The 22,114-nt window shown below is 43.9% G+C and overlaps 1 protein-coding gene across 1 annotated transcript in view; it reads left to right on the top strand.

Moving 5' to 3' along the window:
• SUFU (SUFU negative regulator of hedgehog signaling) overlaps positions 1-22,114 on the top strand; it is a 91,596-nt gene that overhangs the window by 2,436 nt on the left and 67,046 nt on the right. The window contains exon 2 of the mRNA XM_082486206.1: positions 4,025-4,159. Within this exon, the coding sequence (XP_082342332.1) occupies positions 4,025-4,159 (135 nt within the window). The remainder of the gene's footprint in view (positions 1-4,024; positions 4,160-22,114) is intronic.

Here is a 22,114-nt window from a genome sequence, read left to right as displayed (position 1 = left end):
GTTTGCATGGCAGAGCAGATCCTTACTTTGTCATGTTGGAGAATCGGCAGAACCGCATACCTATTAAATGAAGGGGTTTAGTCTTGTGGATTATTTCATGCAACTAGTCTTTTTTTAAATGCTATTTGCATATCTTGGGAGAGAGTTTGTGATTGCAATTGGAACTCCCTGGAAGATTTCCTAGCTGTATTTATAAAGGCCGTGCACTGAGAAGGAGTTTCTCTGTGTTGATATCCAGTATCCGCTTTTATTTTTAAACTTCGTTGAATATCTCGAAGTGAAATATCTTGATGCATAGAATTGCTGGTGAAAAAACAAGTTTATAATTTCCTTTGTGATAGGTTTTGAAATAGGCAGAATTCAGGCTGGACTGCTGGTTTTTCATCCTCTGTCTTGAATTCAGGACATGCACTCAAAAACCAGCACACTGACCTGTGGTCTGCAGCCACTTGGGGATCATGCACTACTTCTGCAGGGCTGTCAAAAGGTAGCTGTGAAAAGCTGTCGGCTGCTGGGAAGCAACCACAAACAATCCACTACGGACTTTTCAGGGTGAATGTATTGGGAATTTTCCAATTTTTTCCCACTGTGGAGCTGTTTCCTTTCTGCCTACTTCAGGTTTCTCCTTCCACAGAAACTTCAGGGCACTCTTAACATCAGTCAAAAGAAGACTCTCGGTGCAGATGCAAATACCGGGTTTCCCCCGAGGCTGCCCTTCTTGCTCCTGAATGAGCTTCATGAATAGAGAATGTAACAAATTTGTACTGTACCTCTGGCTTTGAAGTTGGGCTCTTCCTAATAAAATCCTCCAACGCTTCCAGCTCTTTGTGTGAACGCGTGTACTGATATGTAGATTGTGATAGAAGGTCGAACCGTGCAACAGCGGCTGTGGGTGGGAGGACGTACCACAGCAGGCATTAGCAGTGCTCGACTAGTTAGTGTAGCAGCGAAACCTGCCACTGAAACTGGATAAAAATCTGACGAGCCTTTGTTGAGCATTATTGCCATGGGTGAGCTACTAGCTGTGCTCCCGGTAGCTAGTTTGAAACTAGTGCTGGATGCTCCTGCAGTCACAGTGGTTTCAAGACAGGTATATGGCCTGGATGTGTCAGAATTTAGTTAGTCACTGCTGCAGGCTTTTTGTCTGACTCTCTTCCAAGCCTACAAGATTTCTCAGGGAGTAAAGATGGTCTGTCCGGATCGTTGTGCAGGGTGTAAACTGGTGGGTAGCCAACTCTGGCTGGGTCTGCTCTGTGCAGGAAAGAGCTCTGCTCCCCGAGCTGGCTGGTGCCACATCGCTGCAGCCGCTTCCCAGGTAGCATGGTGCTGCAGGTCCCCCGAGAGGCTTGGCCTTTGGAGAGAAGCATGGGGTTGCCAGCAGGAGTGAGGGAGAGGAGTCTGGATCGCGTGGTGCAGTCTAGGCAGGACTTTCTCGCTGCCTGCATCAGACCTGACTAATGTGAGCATGCTCACGGAGCAGTCCCTGTCCTGAAAAAGGGCAGTCTGCAGTCTAAGGGTTTGTCTTGCATGTTGTCAGTGCCAAAGTGCCTGTGTCAGCAGTGTTCCAGTGTGAGTCGTTTGACATCTAAGGTGTTTCTAAACCCAGTTCGGAAGCAGGTTTTGTGCATGTGGGAGATGCTTGTTGCTTAGCAGGTGAAGGTCTTCTCCCTTCACTGCAAACCCTACACATTTGCTCTAACCACTGGCTAATCTCTCACACTGGTTTGCTGGTCAGCGTATTGACCTCCCTCGCTCTGGAGTCTTCCCAGTCAGGTAACTTTGAATAATTTTGCGTGGCCGCTGCTGTTCACTGCCAGTCCTTGGGGGCTACTGACTGTCCCAGCTGGAATTGCTTCCATCTGGCTGCTTCCATCAGTGATCTGGGAGTTACTGCTGTGGGGAGCCTGAGGTCTGCCCAGAGCGTTGGTGCCACGCTCTGAATAGGCATCTATGGCAGAGATCTCGGACAGCCTCCAGCATGACCCAATGCCGGTGAGGAGGAATGGCAAGGCAGGTGGAGATGTGGCGTGTTGGGGAGACTTATTTTTTTCTGAGTGTTTCATTGTATCACTAGATTTCGAGAATGGATTTTCCCAGGCTCATCAAACTCTGCTTAAATGCGGGGTCTAACATACATTCCACATGCTTGCTCACCAGTTTGCTTTTTACACTATAAAGAAGATGCCTCTCATACGAGAAGGTTGTGTAATTCTGACAGCCCTTGCCAATGGACCTCTCTGTGGTGAGACTGATGCAGAATTACGAAGTGACTTTTTAGCATCTCGGTTTTGCAATGCCACTGACCCCAGCTCTGAACCCCCCTGTTTTCTCAAGGGTCTCTCCTAAATGAACTTCAAGAAATTGCTGTACTCAGTGAATGTGCTCTAGGGGTAACCATGCAAGCTCAGGGTTAAACCTCTTCTGCACTGATTGCCTGTTTTCTGAAGCCGAAGGGTGTAACACCAACTTTTACTACCATAAGCCTGGTTACACTCATGCCTGAGGATGGAAATGCTTGTCAGAGTTTCCTCTCTGCTGCCTTGGAGCATCTTTGTCATGTGGGACTCCGAGAAGGGTGCTGGCCTTAAGTTGGATAATTGCAATTAAGCTTTGCTGTTTGATGACCCCAGAGCTTCCTCGGTAAGGCAAGGTATGAATCTCCGCATGTGAAGCACAGATACTTCCAGGAGGCATGGAGCAGTGGTAGTGGACTAGCACCCTGTATGCTGGGAAAGTATTTCTTGCCAAGCCTGCCAGTGTTTGATATAAGACAGCGGTACTTTAATCAGGAAACAAAACTGAGGTGCTTAAATGCTTTGTGTGCAGCGGTTGTGGCGTGCGTAATGGTGATACACAAACCCCCAGGGCTAGCAAGGGAAGCACGGGCATGCCCTGCAACCTGCAGGTGATAGAGTCAGGGTCTGAACAGGCAATGCAGAGGAGGGGAATTAGTGTGTAATAAGTGGTTTGAATTAAGGGGTCATCTTAGTCTGGATTTTCTTGTTTGGAGCAGTTGAGAGTATTTTACTTGAAGAAGTAAATTGGAGGCAGGAAACTGTTAAACAGCTGTTCAGGCTATTCCGTAAATGCTTGTGGTAGGTGGTTTGATGTCTTGTCTCTTCTAGCATCCTTCTACCATGTGTTTTATGATTGACAAGGTGAACAGTGAGCAAAACAGTCTAGCACGTTCCTTCCTTCGGTGGGGGGTTGGCCTGCCTCTGCACAGGCAGAGGTGATGGCGAGCAGCAGGAGGAGTGTGCTGTGCTCTCTGCTGGCACACCAGCCTACCTTCCTTGTGCCTTGTGACGGGGAAGGGTGGCTGCAGGTTTTGGTAATTGCTGCTTAATGTAGTCTGGCTGTGCTGCATTGACTTTTAAGTAATGTTATTTTAAGGAACCCATTCAAATGTTGAAGCAGAGGTTGCAATGATGCTTTTTACTCATTCTTGATTAATGCAGCTAGTGTATTTTTGAAGTTCTGGTACTAATTTTCCTGAATCAATGTTCTTCTCCTCCACTATTTTATGATCGTGTTTATGTTCAGAAGTATGGATTACTCTCCTCAAAACTTAGCCATTTCAAATTCTGCTTTGATGAATAGTGTCAGGTTTTGTTTTGTTTTTTAATTGAGGTATGTGCCTCTGGACCAAATTAAGAGCTTGCAGTGCAGTAACAGCTATTGGTCTTCTACTAGTACAATTTTCCAATTTTCTTTGTGTTTTGTGGAAGCTTCAATATGATTTTTCAGAGGTTTTTGTGCTTTAACATTAGAAACATTGTAGTATGTTGCATACATGTACTTTGCCTGCTTGTGCTTGAAGCTTTCTGGACTTAACCCAACACTTCTCTTCAATTATTTATTTTTTTTTTAGAGGTAACTCAAACATGCTAATTTCATTTTTATCACTAGCTATGTTTTAAAGCAGGTCTTTGTTTTAAAGTCAGCTCCTTGTAGCACCTGTGGAGACTTCCCATTTGTCTTGAATAAACTAACTTACCTAAGAATCTTTCTGTTTTAAATGCAGGTTGGGAGGACCTGATCCTCTGGACTACGTTAGCATGTACAGAAACCTGGGAAACCCAGCGCTGAATGTTCCTGAGCACTGGCACTATGTCAGCTTTGGGTTAAGTGACTTGTATGGAGACAACAGAGTACATGAGTAAGTGTCATTTAAGTTCTGTTGCTGCGTGTTGTGTTTTGTGTAGCCTAGCCTTGGTCTCGCAAGGGGTGACGTATGCCTGTTCTTGGATGTAGAAGAATGACTCTGTTCCCCTCTGCAGGCTTTGAACGCAATACATTTCCTTGTTAGTGTTAAGTCGAGTGACAGTTTTTTTTTTTAAAACTGGTCGGGAAGCTTTTTTTTTAACTGAATGTCTTGTTGTGGTTTTCACTCTTGGTAGTCTGTTATGGTCATATGCTTAAATCCTGACCCCTCCCAGTGCACGTTAAATGCCTTCCTCTGGAAAACTGCTGTAAGGGCATTTTTCCTATTGCTGGCACAGCAGTATTACTGTCAGCGGACTGCCACCCCAGTGACTGCTGTATAAATGCCAATCTGTGTAACAGAAGCATAAAATTCTAATTGTTTGACTGTCTTTTCTCCAATAATTAAATGATTATCTTAGCTTGTTGGTCTTTAGCAGGCATTTTGTATTAGACCAGACAAGCAGCATGATCTAACCTTATTCCTGTTTTTCTTTTACTGACCTTGTTCGTTAACTCCAGTTAAAGTGAGTAGCAGTAGCCAAGCTGTCATGATCTTGAGGCTGTGAACATGGCCTTTCAACCAGCCAGAAATGGCAGAAGGTTTCTGCTGTCCCTGTTTATTGAAACTGTCTTTGCGCTGTTTCATAGTTACAGGCTAAATGTCCTTGATGAATGATGCAGCAAAGACCCCAGTTTGTTCATCCAAGCTTTCTCTCTTTTGTTTCTCTTGGTTAAGATTCAGTCACCAGGTTTTTTTCAACCAGGTGCTTCTTTTGCAACAGCAGCAGCAGTCATACAGTTTCTTTAACCTTACCCATGTCCTCAAGGCAGTTTCTCATGTTTGTGGTTACAAAACTGTTTTTCAGAAGACAAGTCTCCTAAGACTGGAGTTTATACAGGGCCCTAGTGTCACAGAGAACTGCCTGGGGTATTTAACCAACACATCTATTAGCAACAAATGCTAGTCGTTAGTTGCTGGGGTAGAGGAAAGGTAGGGCAAGTGAAAGAAATGGAGAGAAATGAAGTTAAAGGCTTCCTTCCCTTATTTCTACAAGAGATCCTACCACGGACGTGCAGGCCTTCACATCGTGCTTTTGTTCTCAGATCATGATATTTCACCTTTGCCACTGAAAATCTGAAGTTGCCAACATTAGGTGATGTGTGTTTGCCAGCCTTGTTTCGATGGGACTAATTTTGGAGAGAATAAGTGCTGTGCTGACTTCCTCTCTTTGGTGACTTGTCAGCCTGAGGTTGGTGAGACTATTCTCTTGGTGAAACTCTTTCCTGATGATTTTGGGTGAGAGCAGGGAGTGGATATGAGGGTCTCAGCTGAAGACTGAAGGGTGATGTGTTTTTATGAGTGAAGCAGCAAATTGTGTAAGGACACAGCCTCCTTGGCCCTGGCACATGCTCTGGATTCTCACTCCCACAACCTGTCAGCTAGACCAAAACCTTTGGTTCTTCTGTAGTGGAAAACTTGGGGGTAGTGGAGTGAAAATATCACACAGGTGGAATGTCACTACTTTAAATAACTTCCTGGCACGAGACCTCCTAACTCTTCATGCTGTCGTATATTTTAGTCTGGAAATTTGGATTGAGATAGTGGAATATGCCTTTTGCTACTTGTAGGGCACAGGAATTAACCCCCCATATCTAGACATAGGCTGTAGGTGATTTCCAAGGCCCAAGTGAAGCAGGAGCAAAGTTCCCGAGTGCCCTGTGTGTACCTGAGCCTGGGAGGAGGCTTAGAGAACACGTGTGCCTCGGCTGCCCCCGGCACTGCGCTGCCCGAGGCTGCTGCAGCTGAGCAGTACAAGCAAATGGCGAGTCCTTGCTGCTGCGCTGCTTTGGGGATGTTGGCTGCAACCTCTTGAGCACACGCCTGCACAGATCCATCAAAGTGATTTCCGTGCCCTGGGTATATGCGCATGTTTCCCTGCTCTCTGTGTGGCTGGGACAGTGTTCCTGGCTCCAGAGCAGGGTGTCCTTGTGTCACTCGCCCTGAGATGTTCAGTTCTCTGCAGTCTGTTACCTTTACTTTGGCCTCATTCTTTGAGCTACAAAACTTAATACTACGTGTGCTGCCGAGAAGGTTGGCTCTGCCTCTATGGCGAATAGTCTTAATATACAATTATGCATGTGGTAAAGCTGTCAAAACCTACACATCTCTTAAACGCTGAACCTGAGGTAGGCAAGCACTGTAGACAGGCAGAGAGAAGATTTTCAAAGGAGCTCAACACCCACCATCAATTCTTGCTCCCAACAGCAGTTACTGTTTGCTAACTACTCTTGGAACATAATTGCCACGTGGACTCACATAATTGTGCTCATTGCAGCAATGTAGTGATTTTCCTGTGTGCTCCGTAGGCTCTTGTTCTCCATCAGAGAATTTAATAAAGCCCTTGTTTAAGAAAATGACCATTGGTCTCTTTGTTGCTTGAAGCACTGTGGGATTCTGCTGTCCCAGGTAAAGTGTTGGTGGGAGTGTGGTGTGACTGGGGAGTTGTTTAAACCTTTAGAAGATTTCCTCCAGTTGAACTCTGCTCAACTGCCCTGGCCTCTGGAGATAAGGATTAGTTTTGGGGGTTTTTTGTTTGTTTCCCAACTTGCTCTGCAAAGAGTGCAGCGCCGGACCTGCTTGTATCAACTGGAAAGGTTCCTATATTGGGGATGTGCTTCCATGACTTTCCTGTCCTTCATCCTTTAGAAAGGGAAGGATAGTACATTGCAAAGGCCTTTTTAGTCTTTCAGCTTGACTTTGGGTAATGCATAGCTTATTTCTCATGGACCTCTTCTGGTAATACAGTACAATCTAGACCAATTATAATGCAGTATTAAATGAAAAGGACTTTTTGATTTTGAGTGAACCAACACTGAATTGGAGGCCCCTATATTTTTATTTATAATGGAATAGCAAACAGATGTAGCAAGTAACGTGAAAATGTTGACTTTAATTTATATTTTTTAATAAGAACCTGAAAAGTCTGAAGTGGAGTCTGTGCCTCCTTGTTGACAGATTTATTTTCAGTTAAAGCAGCACTATTTCCTGCTCTGCTTAAATATCGGCTATTCTCTGCTTACAGAACTGGTCTGGTTTTAAGAATCTACAGAATAAGATGGAAGAAATCTAAGAATTTCTAACGGGGAAACCTTTTTCATTTAAAACCACTCAGTGTTTCATGGTATAATGGCAACCATGACACCAGCTGTGCTGGGCTGATCGCTCTAAAAATCCTAAATCATGACGTCATGACAGCGTTAGGGAACCGCAAGCCTTTCAGTGGGATTTCATGCCAAGCTGCTTGCATGGAAATAAGTCTTTCCAGTCGAGCATGTTGCACAACTTGAGTGGCAGCAGAAATTCTTCCGGGACATTTTTGCAAGTTATTCTCTGTTTTTAACTTTTTCTATCTACTTTAAAATCAAAACTGATGTGTAACTTCTTGAATCTATTCAGCAGTGTTAGAGCAGAGCCTTTTTTTGGGCTGTTCTTGCTTTCTGAAAGAAAGATTTTGTACTGCAGCAACGAGTGCATGTGTAGCATGCGAGCACACTGGCAGGGAGCGTGTGGCCGGTGATGCTGTGGGAGAGGAGACAGGTCCTAATCCCTTTTCCACCCCTTGCTGGCAGCTACTGTCCCACAGCGAAATCATCAGCAGGGATTGTGTCCCCACACATCTGCGCAAAGCGCGGTGCCTTAGCTGGCAACTGCAGATTCATGCTCCTATGCCAGGCTGTCAGCGTGGCCAGGGCACAGGCACCTGATCCTTCCTGTGGCATCTGCCTACGTGGAGAACGGGTGCCTGAGGAAGGCTACGTCAGCAAGTGCAGCTGGGCTCGGACTCCATCCGTGACAGTGCCAGCTTCAGCTACTGCGGTGCCATGGCGTGCTCCAGCCCTGGATTGTGCTGGCACAGGGGTTTGCAGGGCTGTCCAGAGAGCAAGGAAGCGATGTGTGTTTTTACCAGACTGACTTTTATCTCCAGTTCATTGTGGGGCCAAGGCTGAATCTCCAATTAACTGTTCCTGTAGTTTGAGTGCTCACCCTTTTTGTTAACAGTTTAAAAAGTGTGTGGAAAATAAGAACCATGATGCAATAGTATTCCTGAAAACCTTGAATAGTCTTATTTGTATTAAAATTGCAAGGCTGTAATTCAGAGCCACAATAGAAAGCAAAACTTAAATTATGGCTAGGTTAAGAGATAAGATTTGTATTTGTGGCCTTCCCACATCCTGAGAAGAAACATGCCAACTGTGTTTTGATGTTTAGCTTTTTATGCAAATTCCAATAATTGGGTTTCCTGATCTACACAAATGTCACATTGACAAGGGTGGCGTTTTTTGTTTTGGTTTGGTTTTTTTTGCTGTCCTGGCAGCTAGCCAGAAGCCAAAGTGCAGCATCCCATTTGCATAAAACCGAAGAGATTACAGCTGCCTTCATCTCTGATACAGATGCAGGGTACCACCCGCCGAGACAACAGGTTCCAACTTGCTGTGGTCCTTTTGATTTGTGCTACTTACCATTTGGATCAGGAGGGAGCGGTGCATGCCGGGATAACGTGTTGTCTCTGTGGGTGGTGCCTCCCTATTAAAGGTGAGGGTAAGCATGAGCCTTTCAAGATCTCCAGTCCAGCTTGTGTTCTGCTTGCTTGTATAGATCCTCTGAATGACCTTAACTTGTAAAAGGGCAAGGATGCTTGTTAGAGCTGGGAGGAAGAAAAAGGAGCGCAAAACTGGATCAGGTAACAAATGCAAGGCTTGCAGAGGGGTGGATGTTTTCTGGAAGGCTTTTTCCGAGTATGAAAGGAGTTTGAAAAGAGTATTTAGAAAATAGCCTGAAAGTTGGAACGAGTGCTCTCTTTCTTTTGAGTGCGTGCTGGCTTCTCCTTTGAGCCTGCATGAATGTAGGATGGAGTGGTGCTGACAGCTGTCACTTTAGTGGCCTCTTAGTTCTGTAGCCTTTCATAAATTTTAAAGCTCACTGCCCTCAGCTTGCCAGCCTTTAGCCTTAAATTTTGGTATTTAATGGGTCCCTAAGTGCTTTATAAGCCACATGCCTAAAGCACGGCTGAAATATTACACCAACTCCAAGGTGACAGTGAACGCTTTTAAAATGGTGGAGACTCGCTCTGCCCCTCTTTGTTTTCATGAAAATGCAATAAAATAAAGGACCTTTGGGAGGACAGTAAATTAGAGAGGGGTAGTGTTAGTTGTGGATCCATATTTCAGACAAGATTTTGAAACAGCTTTTATAGAGTTCAGCATGACTATCTTGGCAAGATGTAAGATCAAGGCCAGGTTGGATGGGGCTTTGAGTAACCTGGTCTAGTGAAAGGTGACCCTGCCCATGCTGGGGGTTTGAAACTAGATGATCTTTAAGGTCCTTTCTAACCCAAACCATTCTATGATTTCATAAAATCAGTTTAGTTTGGAAGTTGAGCCTGAAATTCAAGGAAAATTATTAAAACCCGAAGGTTTTATTCCAACTTATATGGTGTCCAGTTTCTTTCAAGAGTGGGATTGAAGCATACTTCATGAAGAAGAAACCAAGGACTTTCTTAAATAATAGTACAGGCATGCAAATGTTCCTCATCCTCATTTTGTTTCACTAGGCTATTAGCCCTGAAGTCAAAGGACACCTGCTGTGCCAGGGCTGGCAGCCTGGTAGCAACTTCAGCATATGGAATAGGGAAGTAATGTTGAGTTTTTGGGACACATCCTCAAGTTGAGCATCAGGAAATAGTGGTTCTGCTCCTGGGTCAGATTTTTGAGAGGTGTGACTGTGATGGGTTGGTTGTGGGGAGCAGCCATCACAGCACTGAAATTCTGGAGATTTATGGTCACCCTGAGGAGCTTTTTTCAGGTCTCTATATCTTCCTGCTTCATGTTGCCATGGCTTCATCTGTGGGAACTGAGCTTTAGCCAGTGCACTGAAGAAATGTTTCTTCTGTGTACTGTTGCTGGAGGTGGATCATCTGCTCCAGCTAAAGGGAATGACATGGAAGAGGACATTGGGAAGCATTAGTTTAGGAAGCAGGTACAAGAGCAAGTACTTGGAGGAGAGTCCAAGATGGGCACCAAAGTCTCACCTTCCTTTTTCTTCCTAGATCTCTTGTTTGTCTATCAGAGATTGACCCCAAATGTAATGCTTATTTTTCAAGTTGGTCTTTTTTCTGAGACAGAGGGGAGAGGAAGTTTGATGACAGAGTGGGAAGGGAGAGGCCACAGAATTAGGGAGTTCTGTGACAAAAAAGCATCTCCTTTTAATGATAGCTTATTTGAGAATCCCCATCAGAATTGAAATGAGTGGTCTAGTCGCAGGGGCCCAAGAAGGTCTGGGTTTTTGTAATGAATTTGTCTTGTGGTTGGATTTTTTTCATGTCTATAAAGATATGAGTTAGACTGAGCTTTCTCAAAATGAGGGTACTTTTAGCAGGTCCCACCTGAGTGGATTCTCTGGTGCCTAGAAATACAGTTGTGCTTCTACTGAAACTTGTTTATTGGGAGTATCTGTAGATCATTCTCTTCTGTCTGGCTGTTTATTTCTGCCTACTTTGTAGAAATGTGGTATTTGGGGACAACTATTCATTTGAAGGACATGATTAAAATTGACCAAAATTTGTGGGGACATTTTAAAGAAGCACATGCAGAATTGTGATTGTGTAAGGTTCAATTCCCAATTTCCCAGGCAAAAAACAGTTAAACCAAGCGTCATGCTTATTTACATGCCCCATTGACGGTGTCCCTCCAAAGACTAAGGCAATGCACCAGGGCTAAGACGCGTTTCTCTGCTGGAGGCAGACCTCCCTTGAAGCTATGGTCACCAAGGGGAAATCTTTTTTTCCCCTCCTCCCAGGCAGAGTGCACTTGGCTTCCAAATGTCATTTGTTGGAGGTAGTTAATAATATGAAAGATGTAGGCCACCTACAGAGAGAAGTCCGCTGCGGTGTATCTGTGTTTGCGTGCGGAGGTTGTGGGATGAGAGCACGCTTGAACTGTGCTAGACTTGAAATTTTTTTCTTAAGCATTGAAGGAAGTTCATTTAACATTTGCAGCACAGTAGTTCAATTTACAAGAAGGACTGTTTTCAATAAAAAAAGGAAAAAGATTGGAAGTAGGTTTATAGCTGAGCATTACTGACAGCAAGCCCCACGTCCTGTTCAGTAGCACATCTGCACGTGCATCCCGGTAAGATGAGCCTCTTGCTGCCATGCAGAGGAAGGGGCATGGTATTCAAACCGGATGATTTCTTTTTGTCAGCAGAACTTCGATGTTTATGATCTTGGCATATGGGAGGAGAGTTGGCCCAAGACAGGGCTTCCTTACTCTCATCTCCCAGCTGGGTTAGTGCTGAATGACGTGGGAAGGCTTGCAGGCTCTGCTCTCCCGGCGAGTTCAGCCTGCCGGGAAGAGGAGCAACTGGGGATCAAAGTTGGGTCTTCTAGTGAAAGATTGTTTTACATGATAAAGATCTGTTTAGGATGTTCTAAAAAGCAAGAATTAAAAGATAGTGAGCTTTTTTTTCAGTGGGACATGAAGGTAAAAGCATTTTTTGAGCTGTGTGGCCATTTTGTCTGTGAGATCAAAGGAGGGTTGACTTTTTTATCCCTTTGCTTACTGGAATAATGATACTAACAAAATGAATGTTTGAAGAGATGCATCTGAATGCTGTTATTCATACCTAATCCCCTTTTTTTCCTCAACGCAGATTTAGTGTTGGGAACACGCCTTCCTGACTAGTACTGGAATAATCTGTGTTCCTTGATAGGACAGTGGTTACAACTGGTAACCACAAATTACCACTGGTAATAAAATGACCAGTTTTATTTGAAAATTTGAGCTATTGGTATTTCTCTCTCCTAAGCTGGAAACTCCATGGCAATTACCAAACTTGGCTGCCTCTCTACTGTCATCTCAATTTTGAATTGAGGCCCAACAGGCAGTGACACCAGGCTAACAAAAGAGGGCTGCAAATCTTTGGTGGTCCCCCATTCAGATGGTATTCCCTTCCTTGGACAAAGGGGTGGCTAGGGCTCCTGAGTGCCACTCTGCCTCCAGGGATGGTAAACAAGGAACAGATAGTTTGGTGGGAGGCTTTTTTTGATCACTTGACAAAGCTGGGTAGATGGGATACTACCTGACAAAGGGCTGAGGTTTAAAGGAAGATTTTGCAAGGGCTCTTAAGAACAAAAAGCAAAAAAAGAGACGGCCAGAAAACTTTTTGCAGGATATAAGCGGAGTGGGCGGAGGTGAAGGGGGACTCTGCCATTCTCGGGGAGCTCTGATTTAAGCCCAGAGGGTAGAGACAAGGGAAGGAGGGAAGAGTGCACAGATGGCTCATTGTTTTGTCTAGCTCGGCATTCTTGCACTGCCGAAGTGAAGGACAATTGTTTTAAAATCCCTTTTACAAAGGAAGTTGTTTGCTTTTCAGTTATCTCTTGTCCCTGAAGATGCAAACTGTAAACTGGAGGGGTTGTTATTTAACACCCATTTGTTTTGGAGGGTCAGTGCTCTGTCTAGGGACCCCGGACAGTGGCTGGGCTGTGAGGCATCGCTCCTGTAAGGGCATGGGGGAAAGAGCTTGCGCCTGGGAAATGTGCTGCAACAGCCAGGGAGAAGGCAAGAACAAAAGGATGCACATGGAAGTGTTGATGCAAGGCGGTGTCCAGCTTGGGGAACTTTACCAAAGCTATGAAATGTGGCGTAAACCTGGCACATACCTTACCTGCAATGATATCTGTTGTACTGTAGAGTTTTGTAGAGTTTTCTTACATAATTTAATTTTTTTTTTTGTAGCAAATAATTAGTATAGGGAAATACTGCTGTTTCTGTACTGTTATTCTTTCTACTGCTGTAGTTGCAGTGGCATAGCTCCTTCCCTTCCTCCCCCGTGAATTGTTGTGGCCTTTCTGGAGCAGGGGCCTTTTTTGGCGTAGTCGACAAAAATAAACCATAAAGGCGGCTGTTGTTATGAATAAGGCTCAACAGGGGAATTTTACCAGTAGAACTACAGCAATATAATTATACTGGTAGACTAGTTACAGTAAATTTCCTCATGAAGACAAGCCTTAAGTTGACATTTCCTAGCTAAGTTGAATCCATATGTATAACTTTATTACGCAAAAATAATATGTCTCTGGGCCTTGAATTCTTTTTTACCCAGAAGAGTAACATTAAGCAGAAAAGCAAAGAATTTAGTGTTCAGAGATGGATGGGGGATTTTCTGTAACAGAGCAGCTGTGATGAGCTGTATGCTGAACTCTTTTACTGGATAGGTTATTCCTCCTAAAGTGATCAGGAACGTGAGGAGCGTGTTTATGCTTACTGCGCTAAAAAGTTAGTGGTACTGAAATATGCTGTAAGCTGACATCTCTCTCCCAATTTTAGTCCTGTTTGTAAGAGAAACTGACCCATTTTGCAGTTTCCGTAACTGGTTTGGCTGAAATGCAAACTGTTTTGCCACTATTAAAATCTTTAGGGGTAAGCCTGGTCCCACCGAAAGGAAGGGGAGGGGGGTTGATGATGCTTTCTTTCCTCCTTTGTTTGATTTAAAGAGGTCAAAATTTATTTTATCCTTTTGCATTTTGTCTTACATCAGATGGAGGCTGCGTAACATTCACAAGCTAGGTGTTTGTTTCTATAGATCAAAAATATTCTGCCTCTGATTTCTAGCTCTGAAAGTTTCCAATGCTTCAAAGGAACAATAGTCTTGCATGAGAAGCTTAACACTTAAAAGCAGATTTAAAAAAAAATAAAATACATATATAGAGTAGACTTTTCATTGCAGCTGTCTTGTGTTTCCCACTTGGGAGTCTTTTGCCAGCAGCCTGGTGCTTTCTTTTCCCTGGAATTATAGCTCAAACTCCAAGGGCCTTTCCCTGCCTGTTTAATTGGTTAACATCTCTTATGGTGCTCATCAGTATGTTTTTGAGTGCACCCTTTACAATGAAATAAGTCTATGTAACAGCTCAGCAAGTAGGGAAATCTTGATTTCCACAGCTAATGAAGTGAAAGATCAGGGATTGAATCCCAGATCCAGAGAGATACTTGGGTGCCTAAATCCCAGTTGAAATCGGTGGGAGTTCAGGCTCCTAAAAGCTCCTAAGTACCTTTTATGCTTCAAGCTCATTTATTGCACAGCTGAGAACTTAATTATATGAGAGTCCTAATAATGTGCTCGAGGGTGTGCTAAAGTTGCTTCTTGCGTGATTTTTTTTTTTTTTTAACCTGTGTTCTTTAGCCAGCAGGAAAGTAATGGGAGACACCAGTGTTTATGTTCTACGTAACATGTTGGGAGCCCTGATCCTCGCCTGAGACTTTTAGGCAACGCTGAAAAAAACTAACTAGCTGTCAGTGTAGCTTCTGGCTTTGGGTTTTTCTCTTATTCTTTCCACCCTCCCGTACTGCTTTTGAAAGCCGCTTTTGTTATGCGAATGGGTTCCTCCCAGCAGCTGCAGAACTTTCCATGGTGGGAGCTAGGAAGGAGCCAGCAGACACTGCAAGGAAAGCCAGTGCCCTTTTCCGAGCTGCTCACCAAGCACAGCAACACCGTCCTTCCCTTCGAGCCTTCCTGGCTCGAACTGGCCCTTTGTTTGTGTTCTCTTGCCTGATGAGGTTGCAGCTGAGCCCTTAGGTGAAGTTTTGGAGATGTATTACTGTTCCCTGCAGGCTATGCAAAGACCAGTGCATCAGAGCTGAGGATTCTGTCCCAATATGAAATGCGATCTGTGAGCAGATGAAAGGTTGTCTTCCATACAACACCGTATAGCGCAGTGACTGCGTGCTGTGTTTGCAGAATCACCTCCAGCTCACGCCGAGTGAGAGCTCTGTTCTGCTGGACCTTGTAGAAATGAAGGATAAGTAGCTCTGAAGTGCAGCGCAGACAGCTTAAGTAAAATGTTAAAGTACAGGTCTTGATAAGTTGTTTTCTTTTTCACTAGTTCCCTGCCCCTTATTCTGTGAATGAAGTAGTAAATCCTTATTATACTCCTAGCTATTCTTTCCAGATCCTTTCAGTGGGCATTAAGATGATGCAACTCTGCGGCAACTTCCCCGGGCCGTTGCAGCGAGGCTGTTTGCACTTTCCCTGCCGTGCCAAGAAGCACAGCCTCACGTGCGGTGCTAGCGGTGCTTGTAGCGTGCTGTGGGTGGTGGTTGAGAACCTGCTCTCGGAGACACCTCAGCTGGGTTGGGATGGGTTCTGTGAGGTGGGAAGCCTGGGTAGCTCCATTGTGTGAGACCTCAAGCTGAAAAGCATGGCCAATCCTCTAGTCACTTGATTTCACATATATATATTTTTTTTTTAATTATTTTTTTTTTTAATATGTGTGTGGGAATCATAAAGATGAAATAGTTTGGTCTTGTTAGTTTAGTTATGACTGTGATGGGAGATAAAACCGTTACCTACTGATATAGCTACATCCATGCACTGTAAAACTAAGAAAATAAAAAAGTAAACTGCCCTCACGTGGACATCTTTTGCTGGGGTAGAGTGTGACATATCCCATGCAACCTCCTGTTTCATATTTTGTTGTTTTAGTCATTTCCCGTGTTCAGTGTTTGTCCACGCTGTGCAGAATGTGGAGTTAATTTCCCAGCTTTTGTGACCTTGATAGATGGAGTATATAAGTATTTCCTATATGATGACTGTGTCACACTACTCTTTGAAGCAGGGAAGTATCATTATTTCACATCTGAGAATCAAATTCTTAAGTAACTTGTTGAGGAGGATGAGAAGTTTGTAGCAGACAAGGGATTCAAACTTAGGTCACCCAGATACTGTTTTAGGACTTTAAGAGTATTCTGAAGTTTCTTGACTCAGTGTTAATAATGAAGCAGATAGGTCCCTTTGGCACTGACAGGGCCATTACAGCCTTTTGCCCTTAATCTACACATACTATCCTTACATGTATGTTGGCACGCTCCAGAATGAGAAAATAATGTTTCCGAGCCTATAGAGCTCAAAGGTATTAACCTCCAGCAGCTAAGCGGGATACTATCCTTCTTCCAGATGCTACTGCTTTCATGGCATGGACAGCTGAACCTCGAAGAAGCAACCCCTAAATCACCTTAATTTGCAACTCAGCACATTAAAGTGACCTGAAAACTGATGGTGGTTTACTTTACCATGCTAGGCTGGAGAGAGCAGAGTTCAGGAGCTGTTTCCCATGTGGCTGGGCAGGAGCTGAGTATAGTGACCACCTTTGTGAAAACAAATTTAACTCATGTTTGTGAATTATCAGCTGTGGGTCCTGCCAACTTGGTTTTGGACACAGGGTACCAGTAGTAAAAGTTCATACCCTTGTTCTTGGCCATGATGCTTCATAGGATCACTTGGGTTAGAAGGGACCTCTGAAAGTTTCCAGTTGATGTCTGCTCAGAGGACCAACTTCCGCAGCCTTCCTGGATCCTGTTCCAGGGTTTGACCACTATCATGTGAAAAAGATTTCCAGATACATGTAACTGGAATCGACCTTTGCCATTTTGGTGTGTATTGCTGAGAAAGGTCTGGCTCCATCTTCCCTTCGCCCTCCCAGTAGGTAGTTGAGCAATAAGATCCCCTGCTCCTTTTAGCCTTCTTTTATTAAGGTTGAACAAACCCAGCACTCGGCCTTTCCTCATGTGATGTAGGTGACTGGTATTCACATGTTTTAATGACACTTGTGCGCCAAGTGCTTTCACATGCCCGACTGATTTAGGTGTCTAAAAAGTGGCCTGTCTGGCAGGTCTACAAAATGCACGATTCCCATGCTGCTTGTGTCTAAAGCTGCTGGAAACCCGTACTGTATTACCATGGAGTTCAAGGGACACTATCTTGTATAAGACAGTTCTGTCTGCAGAGTTAGGAGTAAGGATGAGGTGACTGTAGTCTGAAGTTTTAGAGGAAAAATCAATTTCTCTGTTGTATCAACATTCATTATTTACAAAACCAATTTTTTAAAACAACCTAAGCTGTGAATCTCTAGGCTTTAGGGGCAAGGTTGTCACCAGCTGAGTCTTGAAGAAGCTGAATAGTAAAATATATGAAATCAGTTTTCTGTATGTGTGAATGAAACTTAAACTGAAGTCTCTTCTTCCCCCTCTCCTGCATTGTAACAGCACTTCACTCACTGAATGGTAGCTCAGTGAAGCACAGTTCATACTGGCCAGCACAAATCAGTTCACCAGTTTTGCTCAGATCTATCTCAATGTAAGTTTTCTAAGAGGCTACTACATGAGTATTTTGGAACGCTGAGAAACCTGCCTCCAAATAACTGCAGAGCGAGTGCTTTTGCATCTGTTTGAATTTAGATGTTGCAATAATTCTCTAAAAAAAATTTAATTTGCTGTTTCTAGAAAGGTTTTCCATTTGGTTGATGGCTTACACATTTGATGTGATGTACTGCAAGAGCAAGCTCTAAGTAACAGCTTTGGGCATAGCCATAGACTGACATCTCGAGCACCATGTGTCACTTTCTGACCTTGATTTTAAATGAACAGAAATCTTTGAGCATGTGTTCTTCTTGCATTTATATTTGCTCTGCTTATGCATGAAGCTTTTTCTTAAATCAAGGTAGAAAGGAGTCCACTAAGACCCTGCATGCAGGTTCAGGGTGGTGAGAGCTTGTGGAATTTCCTGTCAAGTGCTCTGAAGAGATAACCATCTGATGTCCAGATAACCGCCCCCTGCTTCTCTCAGATGTTTTTATGTGTTTTTCTTTAAAATTGATGGTTTTTTTCAATGCCAGGAGACAATCTGGGAGAGTATGTGAGTAAACAGGTGGGTTTTGGCTGAAATAACTTTTCTGGGTACTTTTTAAGCCTTTCATGTGGGGGTGGTGGTGTGCTTATTTTCTTATGAACTTGCTTCACAGGAACGTCCCAGCATGCTGCCAGGGCTCTCAGATGAGACTTTTATATTGTTTGACAGCTGCACTAAAAACAACCATTTCCTGTTAGGCAAGATGCTGGAAGCACTAGGTAGGGTAACTTTTTTTTTTTTTTTTTTTTGTTCCTGAAGCTCTGGAACCTGAGAGTCATTTGTGTAATGTACTTGGAGGTTGAATTCAGAAGACTCTCTGCATAATCTTGTTCCGGGCACATCAGCTCTTGGCCTGATGTCCTTCCCAGGAGATAGAGACACTAAGGTGTTCAACTCAATGGCTGTAGCAGCCAGTTGAAGGCTTCTCTTTGGGTTTTAGACAGGAGATCACCCTTTGTGTTGCTTGTTTGTAGGCAGATGTGGGCAGTGAAAGGGAAATAGTATACATCTTGATTTTTCTCAGGGAGGACGTGTGAAGTCAGTTATTGAGTATGCTGATGCTTTTTGTTACACCAGTCCTCCACGTTGTTAATAGTAATATCTTTGCTAGCTAACAGAAAAGTCTTCTGGAGTGACTACCAGCTATGCAGTCTTAAAACACTAGTGAGAGCTGGACCTTGAGGTACTTTGGTTTCGTCAAGCAGAGTGGTGGGCCCTGCCCATGAGCTTGGTCTAATCACCTTCTCAGACTTCTGAAATGTCCTGGTAGGCTGATCTGGAGTACTGAAAGCTATGGATTGACAACTACTGTGGTGCCTGCTTTTTTTTTTTTTTTTTTTTGGGGGGGGGGAGAGTAGAGTTAAAACTGCTTTCTGATGAAAATAACAGCAGCTCTTCCTGATGCCAGACTTAGAAATGTAGTGATACTGTATTTCTGCAGCCTTCAAAATGGTGTCAGAGTAGCTCACCAGCAGCAGAGCAGGAAGCTTTGTCTTTGTAGAAGATGTGGGGAAATGCAATTAGGGACCCGAAGCAAAAGGCACCTTAAGTGGCTTGACAAAAGTAGTGGTGATGGGACTGAAAACTGAAGCTGGGACAAGTCAGTCAGAGTAGCCTGAGCCCTGCCCTCGCTTCCCAGAAGAGACCTGGTTTATCTCCCTGGAGCTGCTGGGAGTGGAGCTGTGACTTGTGAAAGTGCAGTCCTAACTATCCCCACGTAGCCTGAAAGAGCTTTCTTGTTGTTCCCTGGCTGAAATAATCATAGTGAAGGGCCAGCATTTCCCTGCATAAACTCCCATTTTCAGGGATTGGTTCACCTAATATGTTTATATACACATACTCTTAAACTCTCAAAAAATAAACACCTAGTACACTCTGCTCCTTGTCCAGAGCTGTGTAGCTTTCAAAAGCAGGATTTGAGAAATACAGCCGTTTTGCGCTGCAGTGAAGCTAACCTCCTCTTGTTCCTTGCAAAAGTGAGAATGAAAATGGTTTGGCAAATAGCTTTGATTTAAACTGAAAAGCCTCTGGTTTTCAGAGCTGCTTTTAAAGCAAAGGGCTAGTTTGGCTTTTGATCCTCTTAAGCCGGGTTATTTGATGTGAAAAACGCCCTGGGTACTCTGCTGCAGAGGGGAGCAGCTTTTCAGTTCTCTGTGTGTGGCTTCAGGAGAGGGCCTGGCAGAGCGCGGGGTGGTGGGGGGCTCGGGGGGCCCAGCCGCACCGCTCTGTAAATAAAGAGGGCCTCTATTTCTTTGGATTCCTTTGCTGGAACTAAATATCATGATCAGTGAAACTCTTACCTCATTAAAGGAACAAGCCAGGCTCCTTCAGCGTATGTGCAGTGCTGCAATGTGGTCTGTTCTGCTGAGCTGATTTGCTGAACAGATAAAGGGAGTTTTAACCCAAAGAATGGCATGTAATATATGACCTTGGCTTTCAAAAGGTTTATTTTTGTTCCTGCAACAAAATAAGGTTTTAATATTAAATGTAGGGTTGGATTTGACTTGGCAGATACCAGAGCCTTCCATTACTGCTGTAGTCATAATATAAAACTATCTGATGTGTGCCAGTGGGCATGCAGCAAGCCAAGAATTTCTCCATCGATGTTTGTTTTTTGTGAAAACTTATCCAGCTGCTTCGCCATTGGGTTGGCTATAAAGGCGATGTGCCCTTGTGTTGGGGGGGCAAAGCAGTGGCAGGCACAATACAATCCATACTGTTTCTTTATAGTTAGGATGTCTATAGTGTTTGGGCAAAATAGGGATTTCCCCCCCCCCCCCCCCCCTTCCCTCTTAGCATTTTAGGGGCATTTAAGAGAAGCTTGCGCTCGAAAGTGCAGGGTTCAGCAGAACCAAGGCGTAAACCAAACTATGTGAAATATTCAGACCTGTTAGTACAGAAACTTAATGCTGTGTTGCAGCTTCCAGTTTATGTACCTGGAGCCACGCACAGGTACAAAATACTAATTTTGAGGTTTTCTTCCTGCACACACTCCATCTCAGATCATCATCTTACTGTGAAGCTGAGGTGCTTTTGGACTGATGCATTGTAATTGTTTTGCTGAAGAAATGACCTGCCAAGCACTTCAGTGTTGAGATGCTGAACTGAGCTCCAAAGCCTTTGTTCTAAATTGGCTGTAGTCTGAATTGGTCACCTTCTGATTAAAAAAACAAACAAACAAACGAACCAACCAAAAAAAAACCCCACAAACAAAACAAGCCACCAAACCACAACTAAAGAAAACTCACCCCAAAACCACCACCCCAGTCCCCATCTCCTTTGTTCACAGAGTAACCAACCCCAAATAGTGTCAGAATCTTGCTTCTGTAGAACAAAAAGTGTGTGATTAAAAACATGTTACCTTTGCGGTTGACACAGGAGTTGGGGTCGGGGTAACCTGCTGTGGACGCTTTGCTGCCCGCGTGGAAGGGAGCAAGTTAGTACAGGTGCAGACAGCAGTGAACTTGGGGGGTCGATGGAAGAGGTCATGAGCAAACCTGGTATCCATGTGCTTTAGCAGGACTTCTTCCATCTATGGGTTATCCTCATCCCTCCACCCAGTTTTTTATGGAAATGAGGCTGCTTCAGTCTGTCTTCTGGAACTACTTCTTTTTTTTTTTTTTTTTTCCAGTTTGTTGGTTGACAATGGTTAGCTGAAGGTGGTTGACTTTTCTGGAAGTTAGATGAAAATAGGGAACTTGTGAGAAGGAGCATGATTTTGAATATCTACAGCTCCGCAAAGTGTGATCCTTTTTTGTCCAGTATCTCAGCAGCCTCCTGAGATAACCCGCAAGCAGTGGGGGTTATCTCCACCCTGCAAGGAGGAGGCTGCCCTGGAAATCCAGTGTTTCCATATGGGAGTAATAGAACATCTTGGTATAAATTAACTTCTTTATGGGAAATCTCACTTTATTAGCTCCCCAATCATAGATGGGTTTCTTGGTTATGATAGATGCATCTTTTTTTCTTGTTGGTAAGGTCTTGAACAGAAATGGACACAGGTGCTTTGAGGGAATCAGCAGCTGCTTACAGTCCAGATCTAAGGGAAGAGCCTCTTTACTGTTGTGGGGGATAAAAAGCTGTTTACTTGGTCTTCCATTCATATGGCATGTATATCTGGAGGCCTTGGGCTTCTTACCAGGCAAATTCATTTCCCATGCGTTTGTTGGCTGTGGCTGCTATTTGCCTCTCCTCCAGCGGACTGATGCATCCTTATCCTCACAAATTTTGGAGTCGAGGCTGGTGTAAGCACTCACTCCCTAGTGAAAGTGACTTCCATAAGAGAAGCCAAATTGCGTAACTCAACTACTGGATTCTTCTGTGTGATTTTTGTTAGATCAAGGGTCAGATGCACGTGGCAGGATGTTATAGATTGGTTTAGTTCCTGAAGCTCATGTCTGTCTCCATTCTCATGTACATCCTCCAGACCTCAGCCAGGAGCTCTGGTCCGTTGTTCATTGAGAGAAGTTTTATGGCAGCTGTTGAAACTACATTGAACTTACTTTCAAATACAAGACTTGATTTCAAATACATTTTTTGAAGAATAAAAGCAAAAGCTTTAGCAAAAATGCTAACTGAAAATGTCTATCCTAATTACATTCTGAACATTAATATTTCTTCCTGTGAAAGACTTGTCTGAATTAAACATAAAGGATTTCTAAAATAATT

This window comes from Vanellus vanellus (assembly GCF_965231255.1).
Source record: "Vanellus vanellus genome assembly, chromosome: 7".
NCBI classification, from domain to species: domain Eukaryota; kingdom Metazoa; phylum Chordata; class Aves; order Charadriiformes; family Charadriidae; genus Vanellus; species Vanellus vanellus.
The sequence above is the reverse complement of the archived record's forward strand: the minus strand, read 5'-3'. Positions and strand labels throughout refer to the sequence as shown.